The 27,166-nt window shown below is 36.4% G+C and overlaps 2 protein-coding genes across 3 annotated transcripts in view; one reads left to right on the top strand and one right to left on the bottom strand.

Moving 5' to 3' along the window:
• Window positions 1–16,526, top strand: part of LOC140163084 (WD repeat-containing protein 11-like) — a gene marked incomplete at its 5' end in the record, with an annotated part of 58,952 nt that extends 42,426 nt beyond the window's left edge. For both annotated transcript variants that reach the window (XM_072186456.1, XM_072186455.1), the window contains 7 exon segments: window positions 1,476–1,682; window positions 2,126–2,221; window positions 2,617–2,782; window positions 5,826–5,923; window positions 9,478–9,623; window positions 9,957–10,036; window positions 12,665–16,526. In XM_072186456.1, the coding sequence (XP_072042557.1) occupies window positions 1,476–1,682; window positions 2,126–2,221; window positions 2,617–2,782; window positions 5,826–5,923; window positions 9,478–9,623; window positions 9,957–10,036; window positions 12,665–12,807 (936 nt within the window).
• Window positions 16,527–17,267: 741 nt separating this feature from the next.
• The window catches only part of LOC140163083 (uncharacterized), a 95,777-nt gene continuing 85,878 nt past the window's right edge, over window positions 17,268–27,166 (bottom strand). The window contains exons 15-17 of the mRNA XM_072186454.1: window positions 25,602–25,724; window positions 24,248–24,459; window positions 17,268–22,293 (exon numbers count right to left, since the gene is read on the bottom strand). Coding sequence (XP_072042555.1) covers window positions 22,059–22,293; window positions 24,248–24,459; window positions 25,602–25,724 — 570 coding nt within the window. The 3' untranslated portion in view covers window positions 17,268–22,058. The remainder of the gene's footprint in view (window positions 22,294–24,247; window positions 24,460–25,601; window positions 25,725–27,166) is intronic.

Here is a 27,166-nt window from a genome sequence, read left to right as displayed (position 1 = left end):
GTAATGAGATTGACCTGCCCAGCACATAAAGTAAGCTATAGTAATGAGATTGACCTGCCCAGCACATAAAGTAAGATATAGTAATGAGATTGACCTGCCCAGCACATAACGTAAGATATAGTAATGAGATTGACCTGCCCAGCACATAAAGTAAGATATAGTAATGAGATTGACCTGCCCAGCACATAAAGTAAGATATAGTAATGAGATTGACCTGCCCAGCACATAAAGTAAGATATAGTAATGAGATTGACCTGCCCAGCACATAAAGTAAGATATAGTAATGAGATTGACCTGCCCAGCACATAAAGTAAGCTATAGTAATGAGATTGACCTGCCCAGCACATAACTTAAGCTATAGTAATGAGATTGACCTGCCCAGCACATAACGTAAGCTATAGTAATGAGATTGACCTGCCCAGCACATAACGTAAGCTATAGTAATGAGATTGACCTGCCCAGCACATAACTTAAGCTATAGTAATGAGATTGACCTGCCCAGCACATAACGTAAGCTATAATAATGAGATTGACCTGCCCAGCACATAACGTAAGCTATAGTAATGAGATTGACCTGCCCAGCACATAAAGTAAGATATAGTAATGAGATTGACCTGCCCAGCACATAAAGTAAGATATAGTAATGAGATTGACCTGCCCAGCACATAACGTAAGATATAGTAATGAGATTGACCTGCCCAGCACATAACGTAAGATATAGTAATGAGATTGACCTGCCCAGCACATAAAGTAAGATATAGTAATGAGATTGACCTGCCCAGCACATAACGTAAGATATAGTAATGAGATTGACCTGCCCAGCACATAAAGTAAGATATAGTAATGAGATTGACCTGCCCAGCACATAACGTAAGCTATAGTAATGAGATTGACCTGCCCAGCACATAACGTAAGCTATAGTAATGAGATTGACCTATGATTGTAAAGTAATGCTCGTCATTGGTTTAGTATGTAAAAATAAAATGTGCACAAATTATTTTTGATATTGTAGTATGTTATGAAACAAAATTTCTTAATTTTAAAACCGCAAGTTGACCCCATTCTAACTGATGTTTTTGAATGTTTTGTATTAAGTAACATGTATATATATTTAAAATTTCATATGCAACAAAGTGACTGGATGATCCTGTGGATAAATTTTGTTGGTTGACATACAGGCTGAGATCGATGCCCAGCAGCAGCTGGTTTTTGCTTCATTCCATTAAACCCAATATATAATTTTCATGTGAAATTGTACATGTATTGGGATATATTTTATGTCATTCATTACATGGGTGCGAATAACAGCCAAAAATGCACCTTGGAAAAATTATTGCCTTCCACTTCTTGGCAGCGATAAATTTTAACTAGACCGTGTTGCCAGTAGTCTCTTTCACTTATGATATTGGCTGTTGCCACATTGAATTATGCCGCATAAATGCAACATTAAGAATACCGATCTTGCTGTTTTACAGGAACATAAAGAAACAACAGGAATGCCCCAGGAATCCTTCCAGTCATCTACAGTCAACTCAAGTCAGACCAACTTACACAAGACGCCCTCTATTGATCTGTCGCATCTATTGGACCAGAAGGGGGAGGACATGAGTAGTTGCACCTGTGTGTGGGAACCTCCACTTGATACATGCTTTGATGTGTTGTGTGATAACAAATCGTTCCAGGTATTAATTGATTGATTATATGTTTCAATAAGTAGGGGTGTGTATGTTAATGGGTGTGTTTGTAAACACCATGCAGCAAGTGAGGACACACATGAGAAATCACTGTAACAGTGGAAACCCAGCAACCATGGACATCCAGGGTTCTTAGATGGTGCTTTTAGATCTAACACAGTATAAGAATATGTTACAGCTGCTGACCGCAGTATAATGGGTGACTCCTTACTTGGATGTTAAAAACTTAACCACGTCCATGGTAATGAAACTCAAACTTATATGTCCATGGTTGGATAGTAAAAATGTTTGCCTGTGCATACACGTATGGTGGGGTGTGTGCATGTGTACCAATGTTGATTTTGTAGTGTCATTTTGTGTGAAAGATGGAATCTTTTATTGCAACATTGGAATGTGATGATAAACTTCTATTTTCTTGTGATATTTACTAGAAATACCAATTGGACCGAGTGAGTTTACATGATAGCAAGCGTGCTACTTATGAACATACAATGAAGTGTGCTGAGAATCTGATTCTATTAGGCCAGGTAAGTGTGAACACATGGTCATGCACTAGTAATCTATCCACACAACATAATTGTAAAGCTCTATATACAGGCACAGAGACCAAGTCAACCTACATTAATATGATTAAAATTACAAATTGCATAAGTCTAACCTTAATTACGAAGTACAAACCTCGTAATTCTAGTTTAATTATAAAAAGTAAAATACAATATTTGAATTCCATTCATAGTTTGTATAAAAATAATTATATGGTCCGCCAGCCACTGAGATATATAATATATCAATCATTCCTAGACATTACTTGCAAGCCTGGTCTCGATCTCAGATGCTGGTCTCCATCTTGTCTTGGACTTGAATGTCTTGGTCTGTGGTGTTGATCTATGTTTGATTAATGTAGCTGTTTGCTTTGATGCAGTTTGACAGGGCTGTTCAGCTGTATCTAGAGACAGAATCTGAGAATGACAATTACTATTTGAACTCATTGCAAGCTTGTCTTGTTGCTACGGTGAAATCATCAGGAGCATCACAGAGCACTATCAAGCTAGTAGCTACAAGCCTTATAGCCAATGGAAGACTCTCTGGTAGGTCACCATCAACATAATAACTTACTGTTTTAAAATATACAATTGTGAATGTAAATGATTGCAATAGTGGTGAAAGCTGTATAGACCTTTTCAAACTGGCTTTTAATGATTAATACGGATTAAACTCAAAGCATGAAAAAATTTCCCTGAACGGGCGTGCAGAAAAAAAGAACCTCTTCAGCATCATGTACAGTGCGAAGTTCTAATGTATAACAGGCATCATAACCATGATGAACTTTTGCACGGTCAATTATGGATGAAAGAGGTACTTTTTGCCAAGGATTCTGGAGTAATAATATACTAAAAGATAAGCAATCAAGCGTGTAAGTAACTGATGAGGTGTAAGCTCAATATGCTACGAAAATATGATGCCCCCATGTTGACATTGGCTAAATAAGCGGCATTTTCACTCAAAAGGGTACCGTTATTGGATTTGCTGTCCGCCAATTTGACGATAAATACCACTCACTGGAGTACTGACAATAGTTGCTAAACCTGCATACATCTCACAACTCACTCAGCTACTATATGATCAACAGAGTGTACAACACATGTTTCAGGTTGTCAATCACGATTTTAGACGCTACAGGAAATTTCATCTAGAACTATTTGAGATCGCAAATTATTTGCCAGGGCCTGTTTGTACCATGTTATTTCTTCATCTGGCAACCCATATACAATGAGCCATTGTAGCTTTGAGCAATTTTGACCATTATGTTTTCAGGATCTTCCTTCCTATACCTTGTACACATTTTAAAACATGCAATTACAGGGAAAATTGGTATCCACATCTCCAGAGTGCTTGTTTTTCATAACCAAGCTTTATAAACATCTTAAAAAAAGTAACTAACCCCCCTTAAATCACCTTTTACCTGAACTCACACGAATGCACAACACAAATACACTGTTTGATTAAGCTAACAAAATCTTAGTCTTTAATTGAAAGCACGTTATGATTGGTATAATATATGACAAGAATCAAAATATAATCACTCTTTAACTATTTAGTACTTAGCCAGCATTCTTCTTCTTGGTGATCATAAAGTTCTTGCAATGTTCTGGACGCTTGATGTAATATATCCTTATTCACTTGTCCTGCGAAAATCAGCGAAGTCCGGTGTACACTTGCGTTTATAAATCCTTGCGTATAAAATCCACACACGAAAATGGTGCTGCTTTCTCCCAAATACTAAACGCTTTGCGCCGTTCTCCTATACTAAACTCCTTGCGCAGTTCTCCAAATCTCTTTACTCCTTGCGCCGTTCTCCTATACTAAACTCCTTGCGCTGCTTTCTCCAAACTTGGTGCTATTTCCACCTTTCACACAATATCTTCAGGAAGCAGAACTGCGATGCAGTTGTCCCCACTTATTTTGACAGTTGCGACTTCGGCAAGTCGACAGAAGAATATATTCCTTTCTTGGAAGAAGTACGTTCTTTGACATATTCTAGATCTTCTCCGACAACACTGGCAAATAGTAGTACTTTGACTACATAACATATTTCTGGTTTGCAATTTCCTTTCTTTGAAGGAATTGGACTGTAAGCATATTAGTTAGCTAGCCCAGATCAACACTATAAACTGTGACAATAATTGTGTTTACATTTTCTTATATATCAAGCAATGGGAAATCCCAAGTATTAATAGCCAAATGTGATATTGGGAATTCCCAAGCCTTAATTATAACAGTAACCTTTCTCATTACATCACTTCCTTAGGGGAATTTCATTATATTCCAAATATTCCAAATTAGATATGATTCAACTTGTTTTGCTCAATTTCAGAGGGGAATTCCCCCAAAATATCATCACTCATGTAACTTTGTAAACAAAGATACATTTTGTAAATCATCAAGTTAAATTTCTCAGGGCACATCACAATGGCCATTATTCAAAAACGGGCGATTGTATTACAAATCTGAAAGATGTGTTGCAACTGTCTAAATATTGACGCCACAGCGTACATTTAAATCAATGTAACCCAAGATTTGAAAGTTGTAGTAAAATCTATTGATTTGTATTCAGTATAATGGAAGGAAATCTTGTCTAATGGTATCTGAGTGTTTTTGTATTGTTGTAAGTGCAACTTTCAAATCTGGACCTCACTACATTAAATTGACAGGGTCTGGTGTTTTATTGTTTTCTGAGCTATCGTATCAAATGAGGTGTCAAAATGCGCAGAAATAAATCCTGCTTCCAACGCATTTTACAGATTTGTAATACAATAGCCCGTTTTTGAATAATGGCCATTATTTAAGGGGGTTAGTTAAAGTGGGTAATGGTGAATCCAACGGACGAAGACACAAAACACATCAAGGATCAAAAAGCAAGGTACACCAACTTGACGTGAGGAACATATAAAATACAGTCTAGTCTGTATTTTACATGTTCCCCACGTCAAGTTGGTGTACCTTGCTTTTTTTTCTTTCCGGGGTTTAGTTACTTTTTTTGAGATGTTTACATGTTTTCTTATATTTTTGGTTGGTGTTTAAAAAAGGTCCGACATGTAAACACTTTTTTGTAACTGAACTTACTTTTTAAAACTTTGCTACGTTGCATCTGGAACCACCAGACTGCGTCAGGCAACTGACCTGCTGGACTGGTCACATGATAGACGGCTAGGTATCGTCTTGATGGCCCGGTCCCATGCATGAGCTAAGTTAAAGCGGAGTCCCCCTTTCTTGTTCAGTGATGGTTGCTCAATGCGCTCCCAAATGGCTTCTTTTATGCCTCTTCTATGCTATTGTTCCTCCTGATCCAGAATAACAACTTGTTGTTTTTAATTGAGTGTCCAGTATCCTTTTGATAGAGGTACACAGCAGAGTTTTGCGCTTCGTTGGTGCTGGGTGGTCTATTGGCCAATACAGGTTTTTAAAGCCTGTTTGGTTTCTCCAACATAAGCCGCTGAGCAATTGGTGTTACACACAACACCGTACACTAAGTTCAAGCATTTATCCCAACTTAGTGTACAGTGTTGTACAAATATACTGTTGCTACTGTTTCTTATTGTCACTCATAACCATGTATGATGTGTTTTATAGAGGGTATCCAGCTGCTGTGTCTCATTAACAAAGGCATGGATGCATGCAGGTATCTACAGACATATGGACAGTGGAATCAGTCTGTATGGCTAGCAAAGGTGAGACATGTCAAAGGTCATTTGAGGTCAACATGTAAAATACCTTAATTGTGATGTCATCAAGCAAAATGAGTTGGATGTCGGGATATTGATTTTGAGATATAGCCAATAATTGTATTCAACTTCCTTTGTATTTTCTTGTTCTGAGCAACACTAAAATGACCATATCTCTAGAACTGTAAGTCTAATTATGATGGTGTTTTCAGCAAAATAAAGCTCTGAGAATGGCTCAAGTACTGAATTTAAAAACTGAATTTTGATTTTGATCGACACACAGGGTCATCATCCCTATATCTTTGTGTCAAAAATTGATGTGATAGTACGATGAATCCTCTCGTTTTTCAACAGCTACGCAGCTACATTTGTTCGAGATAGGCCGAGCGACTCGGGCTAAGCATACGATATGAAATTCCAGAGAGCCTGCCACACAGTTTCTATTCTATGTTTTTACGATTTTTGCATGATCAGTGTATGGCTGGCCGTAACCGCCACAACGTGGAGCTGCTACACAGGGATAAATTCGCAGGGATAAATTGACCAATCATGTTAGATCTTTTCATTACGCGTAGCCAGTGGATGCATCCTCGTTCCAGAGAGAGAAAACTCTTGACAAAATTAATGTTTACTATGGGGATTCTAAATGAATCGAATGTAAATAAACCACGACCAGTGGTACAGGATCAATACCATTGTTTGATTAGTGTAAAGTCAATGTTACCTTGCATGCATGTGTCATGTGTGTGGCATGTTTGTTTGTTTGTTTGTCTACTGTGTCAGGCCAGGATCACTGACACCCATGGTACTGATACTGTCATACTATCACGGTGATCATATTGTTGAATGTTGTTGACTTTAAAATAATCATGATGCAGTCATGTCTACAGTAGAATTCACCACGACCCGTTTGAAGGACTTAAACCCCATTAAGCTATTAAACCAAGATAACACTCAATGAAAACAGCTCAACTATGTTACATCAGATCTTCTCTGGTTAAATACACACTGCACATGTTTCTGTTTTACCTGTGCAATGAGCTGGTATTCTAGTTTCAGTTGGGTGAACGATTATAAAGCGAACGCAAGGTAACAATACTGTGTGGGCTTTTGTTTACGAAATGAGACAATAAATAGTCTGCTTATTGTTAACCAGCGTTCTTGAAAATGAGAAGCATAATGGTTTGCAGACTTAACACGGTTTAGAAATAATTTCTTCATATTTTTTGGTGTTATCTGTCGTTTACATATCCTTCATAAAACACAAAAGTACCAATATTTCCAAACACCAAAATTAGCTAAAAATTTAGGACATGTTACAAAACTATATTTTCTAGAATTTCAGAGAATACTTTAAATATTGGCGGTTATTTTTTACACAGTGGCGTTAACTAGGCAATGGCCTATACTTCTAACATACACTATTTGTAGAGGTCACACGTCAATGGTGAGCGCATTGTGTATTGTGTATAGGAAAACGGACAGTAACTGCAGTATGTATGGCCTACTACTAGTATATTAAGTAAATCCGAACTGGTTTGCTGAAGGTCGAATTCTCTCATATCAAGCATGATACCAGACAGTTTATAGCACAGGCCACGCCGCGCCAGTTGTACAAATTAGCTCCCGGCGATACACTGCAGATTACAGAATTGTGTGCATGGTTTACCACCACTCAGCCTAGCTATATACATGTAGTTATGTACAATACTGTATGAGTTTCTTATGAGTGCATGTCCATCTTAATAATAAGTCGGTTCGTACTTTTCATTAACTACTTTTTGAATCATAACTTTCGTGACCGAGGATAGCTTGCAACTACGCGAAGCTCGTCTGGCAAATTCTTAATGAATAAATTCGCTTCACGTAATGAGTAAGTCGTACTTGATTGGTCAGTTTTACCTAAAAACTCTAACATGTAAACATTAATTTTCACCAGGTTCGCTGTCGCAAATAATAAAGGAGACAAGGAGATAAAGTGATCCCGCTTGGAAATCGAACCCAGGACCTCAGGTTTACGAGACCTATGCCTTAACCATTTGGCCACGGGAGCTTCATGATTAGGCTGGTTGAAATTCGAACCCATAAGCGGTCACTTAAACTTATAACTGGAAATTAAATACACTAATTAGTGAGGACCAGTATTTTGCTGTGGATATGTTTTACTGCAATTTTGATGTAACAATTTTGAAATCCACAGTTAAAATTGTGATATAAATTCAACTGTTTGAGAAATTAATTATATAAAGGAATCCATGTCAGATCCAGGTGCTAAATCTATAATACAATGTACATCATTGACACACTGTACCACTCTCTTTATCTACGTCAATAATAGATATTGATTTCAATCGAATTGAATACATCGCTCCATTTTGAGTTTGTAGTTCACCATTGAGCGATTTAGCGATCGATTGCTAGCCAATCAGATAGAACTCCTTTTCTTGCGTTCGGTGAAATACCACTCGCCCGTCGCTCACCAACGGAGTATTAAATTTATATTTATCATACAGGTTGTCGACACTGCGACATCAGTCTCATTTTGCTTGATCGCATCACAATTATGAACAATTCAAATCAAATTGCAATAAACTTAGGTTGTAGCTACATTATGGGAACCATCATGTAAGTGATGTTCAAGGTCACACCCAGGTCAAAAGTCATTTGAGGTCAACATGTAAAATAGGTTGAAAATTAAAAATCTGGTCTCACATGAACAGTTCAGATCCAACTGCAACCCAGAGGATGTTTAAAGGCATTCCCATAACCCAATGGGGTTTCTGACCTTAGTATGTCTGGCTTTTGTACACATGTGGTATAGTTGACCATACCTTGCATTGGGATTGTGTGCAAATATCTGGTGTTTTCATCTTTTTATTTAACATTCAAAACATTGAGACTTATGAATAAAATTAATGCAGTGGGACAATATGAATATTTCCTGTAAGAAAGTCAAATATAAGTCATAAGTCTCAACTATTAGCTCGTTGGCTGCAGTTTTAAAATTACCATTTTGTGTGTGTGGCAATGGGGACTTTGCCTTTAAAATTAGGTTATATTGATCAAATTTCCCAATCATAGTGCATTGTAGGAATGCCTTTAAGCCTCTGACTGCAACCAAACTGCTGGACTATGGGAACTATGTAATGGTGGTGTTGAAGGTAACACACAGAGGTCAATGTATAAAATAAGCTGACAATAAAAAAATAGCTGCACTGTGTGTTCACTACCCACATCTTTGGAGGACTTTTGGACCACTGTCCCTATTTTGTTTAGTTTATTAGGTGTTATTTGATTCTTGTGCCTTTTTTAAGAATAATTTACAGCACCAAGTAGGCTCAGACTGAAAACACAAACTGTTTTGCCGTAAAATTGACTGTATGTGTATAAATCACTTGTATTAATATAGAAAGATTTTAACTCTTGATCTCAATACAAATATATTTACCTCCGTAATTTTCAGCTGTTGCTACTACACTAACACTAACACTTGTATTAATATTTATGTTATGCATTTGCAAAAATTGAGGGTAAAGCATGATTGTTATGTACTTTTGCAGGCAACTCTGAACTTCCCTGAGTGTAGTGAAGTAATGCGACGCTGGGTAGATTATTTATGTACTCCCCAAGTCAACCAGAAAAGCAAAGCCATACTTGTGCTGATAACTCTGGGACAGTTCTATAAGGTCTTGGAAATGCTATTTAGGTAAGTTACACACATGCAACACCCCTATCATCTCAGAATACAGTATTAATTACAATAGATTTGTTCATCATTAGCAATAGTGGTTGATGACATTTTTTCAGATACAGTTTCTATAGATATAAGCCTACATGTATATTCCAGTACCAATGTTATGATTTTGCAGTCATTGACTTTAAATTCACCCTGTACACCCCCATTATTAGTAAAATAATATTGTTTGTTTCATTTCAAAATGATGTAATACATTTAAATAAGTTATAGTATTATTCACTACAAATTAAGATGTTTTTACTGTTTTTAATTTGGCTAATTTTAATGTATATAATTTTGCAGTCTTCACTACTATGACCGTGCTGCTATGTTTGCTGAGGCGTGTCAAGAGTTTGGAGTTTTACCAGACACAGAGGAAATGAATATCCTTTAAATGAATTTGAAACTTTGTATCATGTGGTGATGTAGCTACTCCTCTTTCTATGGCTGACATTTGCTCCTCACCACTGCATTTTTAGAATTGGGCAGATTTAAAAATAGGACAGGTTAGCTTGTACTTGTCCAGGGCGTGCCTTAGTGCCCTGTGGGTCCAAGGACAGCACACAGGGGTGGGGTTAGGGTAGACTCAGTCTCTCTCCATCCTGGCAGCACCCCACAAGATGTACAGCTTCATATATGAAACCTTATATAGTTTTTATTTATAGTTTTTTTTTATTTATAACTACCAATAAAACTGACATATAATGTTTTATAAGATAAAAATAAGCAACTTTTGAGACAATTTTTTGGCTAACGGAGGCCTCCATTTTGCTCATGAATATTCATAGCCTATTCATAGACTAAACAGCAAGTGTTGATATTTTAAGAAAACAATAAATTGGATCTTGCTGTTTCAAACTTCATTAATGTTGTATAACAGTATTTATAATAAAATGTATTTCAGGGATGTAGCTTGGGAAGTTTATTGCACTATATCGAAAGCACACACATTGTCCCATGTGCAATATTAACCAACTCTAATTCAGGTCAGCTGGGCAGCGATAACAGGGGTCATTATTCATGATAATTGCTATGAACAAGTTTGTTAATTTGTTTCCTATGATGAACAAGTTTGTTGATTTGTTTCAAACATTCTTGGGTTGTCGGTGAAATATAAAAAGGTCACTTGAAAGCATTTGTTGTGACTGTCCCCAGCAGGGGTAGCGCGAGCACAAAAAATCAAGGGGTCCAATTTAAGTTTTCTGGACCCTTTGGTACCTGTAAAACCAACATTTAAGGGGTCCGATGAGAATTTAAGGAGTCCATCTGTCCGAAATTCTAAACTTCGGAACTTGTCAAATATTCTAGTGAAATTATTAGTGTTGTTGGCCTATGGTGATTCAAAAGATTTACCGATCTTTTTATTTTTTTAATTTTTAATTGATGATTTATGCCTCAGTGCATCGTGAAATTAAGGAGTCCATACAATTTTTATCAGATCCTTTGGTCACTTTCAACTTGAGATTTAAGGAGTCCAAAATGGGCAAAATAAAAAATAAGGATCAAACAAAAACAGATCAAAATGTGGCTCAAACATAAGAGATGAAATATACAATATTATCAAAAGCAACAACAATTTGAATCAAACTTCATATTTTATTCAAGAATCAAATTAAACATGCAACTTTAATTTTATAAATTGTGACAGTTAAAATTATAAAAATAGAATGAATGAATGCAATCATGACTAGGGAGGGCAGCATCTATTGATAGATACTCAGTCAATCAATGAGACAAGGTAAACAGTCTGTTGAGACATCCATGAATAAAATGTCATACTTTGGAGAAGATTAGTACGGTAAACAATGTTTGTTTGTTTTTGTCCTGGAATGATTTGTCAATCTCCTTGCTCACCGGCAGCCAAAGCAGGGAATTTTTGTGTTTTTTATTCTTCAAACATTGCTGTACAAGGTGTCCCAGAATGATTTATACCGGGAAAGATGGAATTTTTTAGGTATAAACGGCATTTCTATTGGTCATATTGTTTTGCATTTTAAGTTCTACATATATTTAGCTTTCTCAGATTTTTTAGATTTTAAAAATTGGACGTTTCTAGTAGAAGTTAGAGAGGATTGCGTAAAAATGGTGAATTCCAACCTATTTTGAAAATCTGTAAAAGTTATATGCAGTATATTTGTTGTGTCCTGTTCTTACTTCTACTAAATAGTCAATATCTATCGTTTATTTATGATGTTACAAAGCAATTCTTGTATGGAATAAAGGATTTGCTACGCTTGAGTGACCTTAAACTATTCTTTCTTTGGCGGCAGTTTTGAAGCCAATTATTGTGGTGTGTGAGTTTCATCATTTGAAATGCCGGCAGAGATTGAGTTTTCATAAAAGTATAGAGAAGGTTCGTCCTTAGTGTCACAGCATACATTTATGTCTGCAAACCCACAGCTACATGACGAAAAAGATAAAATTTTACTGCGGAGGATGCTTGAGGGAGTTATATCCTTTGTAATAATGACATTTTTGGGTAAAAATTGCGGTAAAAATCACATAAAAAGTATGTTTTTCAACCTAATTATCTGATGTTATATTGAAATGTTTCACTTAATTCCATATCAAGAATTATTTAGCATTGTAAGCTCTACAACTGTGCCAAATTTGGTGTATTTCCTATAAAAGAATGTAGGATTTCTCCAATATATTGCACAGTGCGGCTGGACGATGGTAATAAAGGATCCATGTGTTGTGATGCCTTTGCACTGTAAATTACACACATGCCGTTTTTGTCCATTTTCACGCGAATCAAGCTATTTCCATGAAAGTCACAGAATAAGTAGGAGACATGTGTGGCATTGTATTGCACTTATTAAGATTAGATACACTGTTGACTATATATTTTTGATATTTTGTTCAAACACGGTATAAATCATTCTGGGACACCTTGTATATAAGCTGCATTGTGGCTCCAAAAATAATGTATAAGCCGTGTCTTTTAAGAAACAACAAGATCAAAGTTAACTTCCATTTATAGAACTATCTTCCTTAACATTTTTTCTCACGGACTCTTCTTGAGAAGATCTACCTGGAGTATGCCCGGTACCTGCTAGCCCTAGGCAACAAGAAGGCTTATGGATTCTACTGCAACAAAGCTGCTGAGAAGGGTCACAAGGTCCTACAGGAAATGGAATGGATGTCAGATTAGTGGGTGTACTTATTGCTGACCACACTACAAAGTGCTAGGTTTCTAATTGTTCTCAATGTTCATGTTATGGAATGGCCACTGCAATTATTATTGTCTGGTTTTTAGTAAGATGTAACCAAATATACCAAATGTATCAAAAATATATTTTACAAAGCAAAAGCACTGAAAAAGTAACAAAATGTCATTGCTGTTAACAGATTTTAACTCATTTTCACCTTGATGAGTCAGGACATCAGTTCAAATATCACAGCTTCAATTAGTGAGTGTTCACACAAAGTGCTGGTGTACACATGCAAGCGTTTCAAGATGCCACATAGATTGTGTGGAAGTCACTCTTTGTTTCAGTGAAATGGATTAGATGTTGGTGAAAATGGGTGATTCCAGTTGAAATCCATACAACCCTTAATCTCCCACACACAGAGTGTAGATTTGAAATTCACACCCTGTGTCAGTGGAAGATCATGTCTTCCATAGGTGGTATATGGATTTCAAGTGGAATAGCTCATTGTCTGGCAAGCTGGTAATTTTGTAGAGTTGTCAGCCACTCAACTGGCTAGTGTAATGAATTCAGCTCTGATTTCAAATCTTCATACCTTGTGCAGGGAGAAATTGCAGCCAACATCAAAGTTAATGTGGGATTTGACTGGCTTTAAAGTCAACATGCCAGTGTTTATTTGCCTGTATGTAGGTCTATATAGAAATTCCTATATTTTAGCCTAATTGAAATTGCCTGTTGCAGGGCAAAAATTTGAAATTCATATACCCAATGAACACAGGGAGTGTGAATTTCAAATGGAGCTCCATCTTCACATCCTATATGGGAGATTAAAATCATGTTTTCTATGCACCGGGTATATGGATTTCAACTAGAATAGCCCAATGTTTTTTGCAATGTTAATCATTCCTGCCGTGTATATCATGTATGTAGGAGTTAAATTACTGTATGTACACAGTACTTATTCTGCAAAATTCCCTCTCTAGTTGTTTGTTCAGTGTGCAGGATAATGTAACTCTGTTACAGAAATATATTTATTGAGTTTTTTTTCACCTGTTTTATCAAAAATATATGCCATGAGGCAGCTATATGTATGCTAATATTGTTGGAAGGTTATTAGGAGAAAGCTGCTTTCTGTTTTCTTATCATGCTAATGAGGCAACCAGCTATTAAGAATAAATTAAGTATTCATGCCGCACCTCAAGGCCAACCAGAGATGGTCTAGCTAATTGTACCGTATCTATTACCCTGACTGCCCATTATTCAGAATCATGTTCTCTGATTTGTTAAAACATGTGCGAGAACCCTTTATTCTGCAATAATGGGTCAATGCGGCAGCATTACACATGGATACACGTACAATATTTCTGCTATACACGCCGTCACTTGTGCCCCACCATGAAGTACACGCTCCACCAGGAAGTAAACAACTTAAAATATTTGAATGATGTGGGGCCGTAGTGGTCAGCGACAACCTGTAAAGTGTGCTGAGGCTTGTGGATCAACGTCTAGGCGTTGTGCCTGTGCGTAGCGCACTATAAATCACTGCGCTTTTTTTTTTCTTCTTTTTTTTTCTTTAGGCAAAGTGATCATTTCACTTTAAATCGCACTATTTTGTGGTAATAGAGTAGAAATAAATAGATCCTTCACACCCAAATGTGTCCTTAGCAGTAAAAATGTTTCAATAATGGGTTGAGCTGCGCCTCGCTCATTATTGTTTTTACTGCCTTGGACTTGCCCTTTATTTCTTAAGTTAATGTTCTGAATTTGTCAATGTCAAAAAAGTTAAAAAATAGCTGCTCTTATACTCGCTTAAATAAAACCCTCACAGTGTTGACAATGTATATTGCTCTCAGATTGTGTCACAGCTAGTTGGTCTATTTATTGTTACAAAATGAATGACTTATTGCCAATATAAAATATAAAAGAGGCATCATATGTAGAAAGTGTTCAAGATATGAGCATTCAAATTCATAATTTTTTTAAACAAATGGATGAATTACAACTTATTATAATTTTTATTTGTATGTCTACAAAATATATACATATGTTAATGTTATGTTTATGTGCATTATGTTATGCTATAATTGAATGATCATAGTTAGATTAGAGTTTAAATTTGAAGGGCTATTGATTTTGTAGCTGGTGCTCCACATTTAACTAAAAATGTAGACAAATGTGCTGTTAAGAATTACTGGCATCTTTGATAATAATAGTGAGTACTGATTAATTTAAGACTCTAGTATATTTCCGTCGTGTCGTAATTACCCGATTATGACAAATTAATGATGAGAGTGTCCACACGGTCAGCACCGCATCATTGTGTCATAATAAATTCTGGTTATACAATGCCACTGAGTACATTGAGTAAATACAACAAAATGCGTACACATGGGTAATTTTCGTCACCAATGATTGAAATTTTCATCATTAGCAAATGACACAACATTGTACACGATTGTAATGAACGGGGAAAAAAACACTCATGTGGACCATGTACATGTATTTAGTATTCCTTCTGGCGCTATAATCTCCGAGTTATGCAATGTGTTGTTCTAATCTTTTTTTATCTCTTTTATGATAGAAGCCAATGACCATTAAACTTAAAAAAGTACTTTAAAATAAAATTGTGAATGTAAATGATTGCAATAGTGGTGAAAGCTTTTCAAACCGGCTTTTAATGAAACTGTCATCTTTGGAATGTAGCAATTATGCAGGCCAGAAATTGAGTTCGGGTCAGAACTTTTTCTGGTTAACTGCAATTTTGCTGTATTGGGAAAAATCTGTGGGTGCTGGTACTAAAAAGTGAGTTAAGGCTTTCTGGTTCTGAACCCTCAAAACGTCTTAAATACAGATGGCACCGTAACTGCAAAACTCTGAATGCAACAAAAATTGTGTAACTCGGTTTATAAGAAATATGTGATTAATATATGAAGAGATTGTATTGTGAAATGCGGAACAATAAATTATAATACTGACAAAATGTTTTCTTTGCTCTATTTTATTATATTTTATTGCTTCCCATAGCAATTATTTACAAAATAACATTTGACAAAAAAATTCATTGTCATGATTTACAAATTCTTTTCAGTTAACACAATATTCCTGATAAGAAAGTAACATTTGAGGTCCTCACACTTTTGATATAAAATTGGATCTTTTTGTTGTTGATCCATAGCAAAAAATTTGTCAAAAACTGCATTTTTCAACCCATGTCACTTGTTAGAAATGACAGCCGGGTCAAATGAAAGAGTGTGTTGATAAATTTTTACAAAAAATTTCTAAATATGTGGCCTCTCTTAAATCTTATTGCATCCAAAAAGTAATTTGGCTGTTCTTAATAACTTAAAGCCATATTATAACATTTGCTGAGGAGAACGCCCTCATTTTTTTTTAATTCTGGTTTTTACACAATTGTAATGTACTTTAGTCAATAAAGATACTCTGCTGTAGTTTTGTCAAAATCTGAGATTTTGAATAAAACGATGGAACCGGCGTTTTATTATTACGATGGAAGTATTAGTCTAACATGCGCATGCACAGTACGTACACGGCGTGCAGGATACACATACCCCGGAGGATCGTACCGTATTGCAACCGCGGGAGTAACAGGCATGGGCGCTAGTAGTAAATTCCAATTTTCTATGCTTCACCTCACTTGTTCAGCTCAAAATTAAAAGGGGACATATCTGACAGTAATAGCTAACATTTTATGGAAAATAAATACTAATCTATTTTTACAGAAATGTTATAATATGGCTTTAATAACTTTGTGCTATTTTGTAACCCCAGTAAAGACTATTTTAATTTTTACACCTCATTTGTTAAATATGACAAGTGCCCATTTTAATTGTAATGATTTGAATTCAGCAAAAGGATGATATCCAGTAAGCCAAAAAATTAAGGTACCAGTTATGTTCACCCCTTGTATATCCTAAACAAAGACAGATACGTCATAATTGGAACCAGCAGCCAATAGCTGTATCTTTTAGCTCGAATTTAAGATCTCATTTGTTGAAATTGTTCAAGAAATAAAGATATGACGATCCAAAAACCCAAGGAAGATGCCAATGTAAAAGTTGCAGTTTGCGCCATTGCGTGCCCTATTGGTGTGCACACAATGCGTTCGCGAACAAGAGAACCAGCGCCGTGCTTCCATTGATTAACACATTAAAAGTAGCGTCATGCTTTCATTGATTAGAACACAAAAGTGCAACTTTTGATTTCGTTTCTTTATTAGGTTTTAGACCACTGTTTCTTTAATTTTCAACCAATTTCAACAAATGAGGTCTTAAATCAACGCTAGAGAGTACAGGTATTGGCTGCTTGTTTTAATTTTGACACATTTGTCTTTATAAAGGATATACAGGGGTGAACACAACTGGTACCTTAATTTTTTGGCTTACTGTATGCCACAATGCTTGCATTGAATCACTGTAAATGCAACTTTTTAATTTTTAATTAAAGTGGGTGAATGGGGTTTCAAAATGTGCATGAAAAATATATATTTCTTTCTATGTTGAAATAGTGTGAACAGAATAATGGCTGAGTTATTTCCTGTGAGGTCCTTATATAGCAATGGTCCACCACTATATTTATATAACAAGAAAACCTTATTTTGCTACAGAGTGCAAAACTTTCGACAGTGTATCCTCTACGCCCCTGAGTGCAGAACATCCACTACATTTCATGTACCTATCCTTAAAACTTTTAATGCAAAGGTTGACAGCTAGAATTTCTATGGTGTATTCATCCCATGACCTCGGGTACATTTCTCCCACAGTGAAAACATTATATCAGTATATAATTTTCACAGCAAGCATATGTTCACTACAAGTTTTACTATTATCTAGAAACCCTAAACTCTGGTTATCATGTTTATCTGTTGCTGTTTGTATTTTAAATTGCTTCTTTGCACTAAAAACAACAGCATAAATTAGTTTCATATATTCACACAAGGAAACTTTATGAAGTGAAAATAAGTAAAAATAAAATAGGATACAAATTATCATGGTCAGTGCATGGTCCAGAAAATGCCTACAGGCAGTCTATCTGGCCTGGCACTATTTAACTCCTTGCATGAAGCAGGTATAAATTGTGTTCAACAATTACTATGAGTTTAATAACATGAACCGAGGTAAAATTAATAATTTTTCACAAGATCATATCTTAAAATCCTCTCCATAAAAATGAACAAAAATTGCACACAGGATTACTTCAATACTCTACTCTAAACACTGGTCAGTAACCAAACAGTTGTCCAACTGACACAACAGCAAAATACACTGACATGCAACACCTTCCTGGACCACATTCACAGCGCAACAGATTTCTTTGGCTGGGTTCCAATTTTTCGCCTGTACATGAACAAAAATTACACACAGGATTACTTCAATACTCTATTCTAAACACATGTCAGTAACCAAGCAGTTGTCCAACTGTCACAACAGTAAAATATACTGACACGGAACAGCTTCCGGGATCACATTCACAGGCGAATAATTGGAACCCAGCCAAAGAAATCTGTTGCGCTGTGAATGTGGTCCAGGAAGGTGTTGCATGTCAGTGCATTTTGCTGTTGTGTCAGTTGGACAACTGCATAGTTAGTGACATGTGTTTAGAGTAGAGTATTGAGGCAATCCTGTGTGTAATTTTGGTTAATTTTGATAGACAGGATTTTAAGATATGACCTTGTGAAAAATTATAAGTTTCTTTTTTGGCTTAGTGTATAAAGAAGGTAATATGAAGAGAAAGAATAACTGATAAGATATTAGCCCATCATGAGAGACTGGGATAAGATACCAATGTTGAATTTTACCACAAATATGTGCCAAAGGTGCAGAGGTTCAGTGAGGAAGGGCAAGGGTTATTACACATGGCTTCGTTGGAGCCATGTTGGGTTGGAGCTCCCCTGCTGTGAAAATAAGATCAGAGAAAGAAAATTTATTACCCCCTTTACTGGATAATCGAGGGTAAAAATTTTCAAACTCTTTAAGGATACGTTGACCAAATGATCAAAAGTTCTGCAGAGGGGTGCAGGCACTCCACTGGTTGATCACATACACAACTCCTATTTCAGTTAAGGCAGCTGTGCACTCTTAAACATGCATGTATATATTTTTAAAGGCTAGATATCAAGGAATCTAAATATAAACAGATTTGATGTCAAAACAACAATTATGAAGAAAATAACAAAAATATTGATTTTTGGCAACTTTTTTTTTGTGTACAAAAAATACTATTTCCATGTTAAATATACACAAAGACCACAGATGGAAATTGTCTTGTGCTTTCACCAGCGGGATCATCAGTTGATTGCCACCTGTCTTGGGGAGTTTCGGCCCTCTTATAATCAAGGCTCCCTCGAGGTGGGGGCCGGCTGTGAAAGAAACACCACCTCGTGAGCTACTAATAAAACTAAAACTATGCTTCTAGCATCTGTTGCTAAATAAATAATCTGCTTCTCAGAAAATGAAACAGGCCAGCCAACCAAAGAACAGATCAAGCACCAGTTAGCACCCATACTATGTCAGCATGACATTGCAAGACGCTTTGCCCATATGGGGATACACCATCACCGTTAAAAGGGAGATCTGTGTATATGTACCCCCAGATGACCAAACTAGTCTGTAGTAAGCAGACGGGATCCGGCGCCTCTAACCCTACCATGCAGCTGGAATCACTTAACCCTAGAGCTAACTGGAGTTGATATGAAGGAATGAGAACAAGTTATGTATTTAGAATCTTGCATCCTACACCTTTGTACATAACCTAGCTGTCAGGCTGTGTTGGATAAATGCACTTTTTTACCAAAAACTCACTTTTGACCATACGTCATATTTTTGACCAAAATTACAGTTTTGATCACACTTCAAATATTTGACCAAAAGTCACATTTTGGACATAAAATCAGAAATAGACCCAAAAATGTGAAAACCATTTCTGGAGCTGATCTTGCTTTTATGATGAGCATAATTGCTGTATTTATTTAGTAATTGGGTACCTAAATTGTCATTGAAATAATGGCCGTTGAAACTAAAAGTGGTCAAATTTTGCACTTTGATCAAAGCTCACAGGAGAATGTGAAAAGCTCTCAATTTTTACCTCACATTACGTGAACATTGCGTTAATCCACAGCCCCTAAAGTTTGACTGAAATCCATTCATAACTAGAATACTTGATACTTAAAATCGGACGAAAGAACTAAAACAAACCCATACTTTATCAGCAAAAATCGAGCCATTCGATCCCAAGGTTCTTGTGTGGTCTCGCACAGGCATAGCTTATCTGCATGTTCAGAAATTGCGCAAGCATTGTTGCGTATGTATTCCTTGTTGATTCAACAAAGAGTTTCTTTCCTTTAAAATTGAGAACACAAGTGAAATAATAATAAAAAAATGCAGTTTACAAATCTGGATTTTCTTTGCTTGTATCAATAAAAAAACATTACTAAGTACATATATATCAAAAAAGCTCAAAAAACATGTAGAGTGCACACACAGCCATATTACACCATGAGCATTTTGGGATAGCATTGCTGCTAGTATAACACACTCATTAGTCAAACCATTAAAGCTACATTGGCTGATGAGGACGCCCTCAATCTTCAAAATTCTGTTTTTACACGATTGTTAACTAACATACTCTGTAAAGATCAAGACTTTAGGTGCTGTAGTTTTGCCCAAATTTGAGATTTTCCGTCGTTTTATTACGATGGAAATATAAGTCGAACACATACACGGTGTGCATAACACAATATGTACCTGGTATGCGGGCAATCGGGACATCAAAGAGCCGACTTGACTCGCGTTCGAATGAGTGGCTCGCATTGGCGACATATGCGCTGGTATTAAATAGCAATTTATTTGTATTGCCTCGTCTGTTTGGGCCCAAATTAAAAGTGAAAACTAACATTTTATACCAAAAAAATACAATTCTATTTCTTATGGAAATGTTATAATAATGGTGTTAAGGCAACATATCCAACATTGGTCAGCATTTATAAATAAATAAATAAATATAATATAGTGCATATAATAATGGATGGAATCTTGTTATCAAGGTGATAAAATAGGAAATAATTCTCAATACTGATCTTGTAGACAATTCATGGATATAAATAGAAAAAGAGAAATTCAGTCAATGACTGGACTCAATTATTATTATGTTGGATTCAAAATATTTGCTGCTCTCCACTTTTTTTTGACTCAACGCAAAAGGCACATTTTGTCCTGATAGGCTAGTCAAATTAAGAAAAATAAGGGGTTAACCCACCACAAATTGCAACTGAATCCATTTAATCACCATTCATTTCAGAAAAAACATTTAATAACACAATAAATTTCCTAAAAATCCAAGTAGTGGAACAGTGCCTAAATTTGCATAAATCCAAAATGGCCGCTTAATATGCAGGGGGTGAAATTTCAAAGTTGGTCAAATCTTTTCACCAACCATAGCATGTATTGCTCTCATCATAAGGATTCAGAAAAGGTACAGTTTGACTAGTCTCCAACATTTAGTTCTTGAGTTATAGACAAAAAGGTCAAAGGTCAAATTTTGGGGCCTATATGTGTTTACAATTGAAATATGCTCCAATTTATTTCCAATTGGTCTCAAATTGTTTGGCAAAAATAAATCAAAATAATTAAAGTGGCATTGTTTTGGATGATTGTAACATCACCACAAAATAGGTCAAGGTCAACATGGCTCAATGGAATTAGATCTTCTTTGCTATGTTACCAAGGTAACCACCTGAGATATGGCAAACCATTTTTTGCAAGTGGAATAATATGAGAACATTTTTTTTTCAAAATCAGAGAATGTTTCATTTCATGTAGACCAATTTGACATTTGACCTTTTCCCCTGTAAATCAAAAATGTACATCAGAGATATATCAAACTATAGTGACCTATAACTCTGAATTCTTATGATGAAAGCAATACACTGGTATGGTTTTTAGCAAGATTTGACCAAATTTGAAATTTTACCCCCTGCATAAGCAGCCATTTTGGATTAATGTAATTTAGGCACTGTTCCACTACTTGGATTTTTGGGGACTTTTAATATGTTTTTGTGTGAGCTTTGGGAGATAGATGCATGTGAAATGGATTCTGTTGCGTGGGTAATTCTTTAATTTGACTAGCCTATGATGTCACAACACCTTTAAACCAATCAATCAGCAATTGAACCATCAACCAACTGCCAACCGTGAGTGACAAGCCCACTGACCAATCAATCAATCAATCAATCAATCAATCAGTGTTGTAGATTAGCTTTGACCCTTTGCAAAGCATTGTGTAGACGTCTACCTCCTTTATTGGATGACAACTGGTGAAAGTTCAAGTTATTGTGAGCAGCCAACACTTGTATGTCATCATGATGGAACTCATCCGCTCTTTGCTTGAGTAGCTCCTGGAATGTCACATCTGGTTCCAAGTCATACACTTTGTCTTGGAAGAGTCTGATGAGATCAATCAGCTTGGCAATAGACCTGTCAAAGATTGCATCATGTGAAATGTTAAAATTACAGTATATCAACAACAAGAGCAGGTGGATTATTACTAAAGCATCACCATTTGGTTCAATCCAGGCAGCAATTGCAAAGTCATATTAATGAGATGTTGAAGAAAATGAAGATTTAACTAGTGACAAGATCTCATCGGGCCAAAGGAGGCAGTTTTGAAAATTAAATTTTCAACATCAATTTGACCCATAATGAAGCATACTGTTGGTGACATCCTTCCATCCATGTACACCTATGCTTAGTCAAGATTTTTTCCACCCCAATCCTGGCATTCCCCGAATAATACCAACCTGACCCGACCCGTCCCGTACAATTTGGAATGATCCATCAGATTTGGACCTATTTATTTTCTTGGCACACCAAACCGGCTGAACCAAACTACTGCTAGCCTCATCCTGATCTATTTTAGCCTTTCCAAATCTGATCCTATCAATGTTTATTGAAAACCAAGAATGATGACCGAACATGATTTATATACATGTACACTTCAATAGTGTTCTCTCTCAGTTCTCACATCGCGAATGGAAACGTCTGTACTTTTTTATGCTTGTTTAACATTATACTAACTTGGACCCGGAAGAAGGAACCCAATACTAAACTCAGCAAGAACTAACCCTGACCCAGCCCAACCTGTACATATATTTTCTAATCCGTCCAAGCCATGAATTTTGAATTTTTAAAAATCCACTGTTGGTCCAGATTGGTTTGGTGTATTTCCGATTTTGGCAGGGCACTATATAGGACCTATAGCAAGTGTCTTATGCATTTGCTTTGCTAGTCATGTCCACATCACAAAATTTAGAGGGTAATGTTATGTATTATCAAGTTGTTCAGTTTACACTGTGTGTTCTTATGGGGGAAATTATTAAAGATTACTTTTGACCCCCAACAAAACTAAATTCTTAGTTTTATACTATTCATTCATTCATTCATTCATATTTTATTTTCTACTCTAATAAATTGATCCTTTATTTATCATGTAGTGAAGACGACTTGATTTCATGAGGTTGACACAACTAAGAGCTAAAATGATATTTGTGAGAGCATTTCAAGGTTGATTTTACAAAGTAAGGTAAAGGAGGTCATTCAGAGGCCCATACAGTGTATGGTAATTGTATGTACTAACTTCATACACAAAAATTGGGGACAATTTAGCAACCTATAGCTATATTTGTCTATAACTATATTTGCCCTACATACATGATTACCCCTCATTTTTTAAGTTAAACAATTCTCCTTTCAATGAAAACAATGTCAGCTAAAAATATTCAGCTTCAAAATTTTATATAAAAAACTTGTTATAGGCCTTAACTAGGGATGGAAGGATGTCAGCAGTAGCAGGCTTCATTATGGTGCAAGTTGAAGATGATATTAACTTCATTTTCAAAACTGACTCCTTTGGCCTGATTGGATACGATCTTGGCACTGGATCATTTTCACTTTTCTTAATATTCTATCCTTTACCTTCAATATATCATCAATATCAGCTTAAATAAAACACTGAACCGTAATCATTTAAAAAAGAAGCCCAGTCTGTATGCCATGTAACTATTAAAGTAGAGGTGGCTACGTCGGCATGAAAAATCATGATTAGTATGTTCCAAGTAGAGTTTCTTCTACTGATTCGGAGACATGCCCCAAAATAAGGCCATAGGCCTTGAAATAAAATGCTGTGTCGGACCCAATCCTTGAATACAGCAAAAGTTCCAAGTCAACAAAAACATCTGCATCCAGCAATACTGAGGTCTTCATCAGTGCTCGGTGCCCCAGTTCTATAAAGTAGAAATACTCGGAGACTCGTTTCTGACTAGAAAACATTTGCACGAACGTGTTTTCTAACCCGAGCCATGTAACTATTGACAGGTAAAAACCCAACTACCTCAAGATTAACCTGAGATTTGCAGTGGGGCAGGCTACTTACTTGATCTTAGTCCATTTATACATGCCATTGGCCAGTTGAAAGCCACCAATCTCCAGCTGTTGTACATGCATAAGGAATAGTAATGTAGGTGGTAGGGTAGGTTGATGACTGTCTCCTGTCACAAGGCTCTCACTATCTCCCTGTAGTGACATTCGCACACCACTTAGATTCTCATAGATGCTAACTACTTTGGATGGCAGACTTCGCCATGCCTGCAAGATTAAATGATTCAAATATAGTTGAGTTTTCCATTGGCTTCCTGCATCACCATTTTTTATCATTAAAGAGTTTAGCCTTATTTTATTAATATTTTTATGTCATGCTTCATCTCACTTCAATTAATAAATACCGTATTTCGTCAAATAAACGCCCCCACCACTTTTTTCAACCAAGATGTTTCAAAAATGCCGATATTTCCATGCTATCTTGTGTAGTAAGCTTACCAAGTTGCGCACATGGTCCATAATAGCGTTAATAATTGGCGAAAATCTGGATCAGAAACCCGGAAGTGAGCCAGAAGTCGGTGTTTCTAGTTCATAGTTCGTCATTTTAGCGTGTGTTTTTAGTTTACCTAATGATTTTAACGGGAATTATCGTTCTAAAATTGACCTTGAATAAGCGCCCCTTGGGAAAATGTAACGCCCCCGGGGGCGTTTATTTGACGAAATATGGTAATGCCTTGGAAAGAATAAAAATATCTGGCTAGTCTATTTTACTTTCCACCATTTGTACGTTTGGCCGTAGATAGTGAAATAGTGTCCTGCATACATACACGGTATATTGGGGGGTGCTAAGACGATTCATTAAATAGGTCCAGTACCGTGGCAAGTGTCGTTGTGAGAGTTGAATTACAGCAGTCTTGATTTTCCAATCAGGGAGTAGTGGGGGATAGCTGTTAGGGGCAATTGTTGGCTAGTCAAATAAAACATATCAAGATTGCAAAGCAGTCAACAATCAACTCAAATTTTAGAAATCTGGTCCATGGGGCCAAAGGCGGCAAATTTGAAACTGAGATAAAGGTAAAAATATGGAGTAAAAAACAATAAAATACATAAGAAAATAGACATCAAAAAACTTTGTAACTTTAGAACCAAGTATGCTAGACCTTTGGTGTTTTCAGTAAATGATATCTTATTGTATGTGTAATGTAATAATTACAGTAATTTTCAAATTTTCAAGATTTGTGTCACAAATAAGCTTTTTTCAAGGATATCTATTGAACCATACACTAAAAAGAACTGTGCCATTTTGTGAGGATGAACCCCCAAGTAATCTGTCACGTAAAGTGGACCGAAATGACAAGAAAATGATCAGGAGGCAAAGTTCCTCATAAATATTAACTCTACATACTTACTGGTACTTGTCTGACTATGAGGTTGTCTAATCCATCCATGATTTGTACACAGGTGGCAAAGTTCCTCATATCATAGCATGCTCTAGCTGTATTTATGAACTTTGACAACAAAGCCATCTGAGTCTGTAAGAAAGAAAGAAATCACAAACAAGATATAAGATATGGACAATACAAGATTCCCCAGGCATGTTATAAGATATGGACCTGCACAACCCCAATACAAGATTCCCCAGGCATGTTATAAGATATGGACCTGCACAACCCCAATACAAGATTCCCCAGGCATGTTATAAGATATGGACCTGCACAACCCCAATACAAGATTCCCCAGGCATGTTATAAGATATGGACCTGCACAACCCCAATACAAGATTCCCCAGGCATGTTATAAGATATGGACCTGCACAACCCCAATACACAAGATTCCCCAGGCATGTTATAAGATATGGACCTGCACAACCCCAATACAAGATTCCCCAGGCATGTTATAAGATATGGACCTGCACAACCCCAATACAAGATTCCCCAGGCATATTCTATTGTCTCAAGTTGATAGTAATGCCATGTTGGATTTTGCAGTAGCAAGTTCAAATCGTGCGTGGTGCATATACATACACATAGAAGGGCGATTTATCAATACGCTGGTGAAGCATCTGTGTAAAGCGTTCTCAGGGGGGTGTTGAGAAATAACTTTCGCTGGTATCCTTATTTACCTTTTGCTGGCACCTGCGCAACATGATTGCCACCCCTGGCGCTGACACTCCTTACCCCTCCCCCACAACTGTAACCCAAGTTTTTCCAAGCTGTCCCCAGAATTCCTTTACCGGGAAACTAAGTGAACCAAATATTGATAAATTACGCGCGTAGCGCGCGAAAATTTGCTATTTTAATGCTAAAATTCAAAGGGGATGTATCGGAGTCACCGGGCCAGGGGGCAAAATTTCCAAATTGTCCCACTGATCTGCTACTAAAAGAACATTACTGGGATAAACATTTCAATGCTAAAATGAACACAATGAGGACAATTGTGTCCTAAAATCGTGCTGAAGGAAGATACATAGGCCTTTACAACTTTTAATTAATTTAGTCCCAGTGTTTTGATCCAGCTCGTGAGCTTTATGCTTATTCCAAGCGTCAGAGGAGCTGCCCTACTAGTAGCACTCATATTTATGATTTACATAATAGAAAGGATGGAATTATAACTGTAATTTTTATGACTTCGTGATCGTGTTCAAGTTTGAGATGAAAAAAAGAAGGAATTTCCAATGGGGCGACTCGCAGATCTACTCACAGAATGGGTTTGCCAAAATAAATTTTGGCATTTTAATACTAAATGTTCCAAAATGGGCCTAATTTCGGGTCTAAAACAGATCAAAAGGGAAATGCAAATCGTTAATTTTGTCTCAATATTTCTGACGAATGCAGGGGAGGGGACTGACTTGCCAACCTGCCAATAGCCAGTGTCATATATTTCTTTTTAACATGTGGGTGGGCGGCATGTGGAAAAATATTTCTTGAAGTGAATCCAGCACCTTTTGGTTACAAAATCAGTTTATTGCACAAAT

This window comes from Amphiura filiformis, chromosome 10 (assembly GCF_039555335.1).
Source record: "Amphiura filiformis chromosome 10, Afil_fr2py, whole genome shotgun sequence".
NCBI lineage: Eukaryota > Metazoa > Echinodermata > Ophiuroidea > Amphilepidida > Amphiuridae > Amphiura > Amphiura filiformis.
This window is presented reverse-complemented; position numbering and strand designations above follow the sequence as displayed.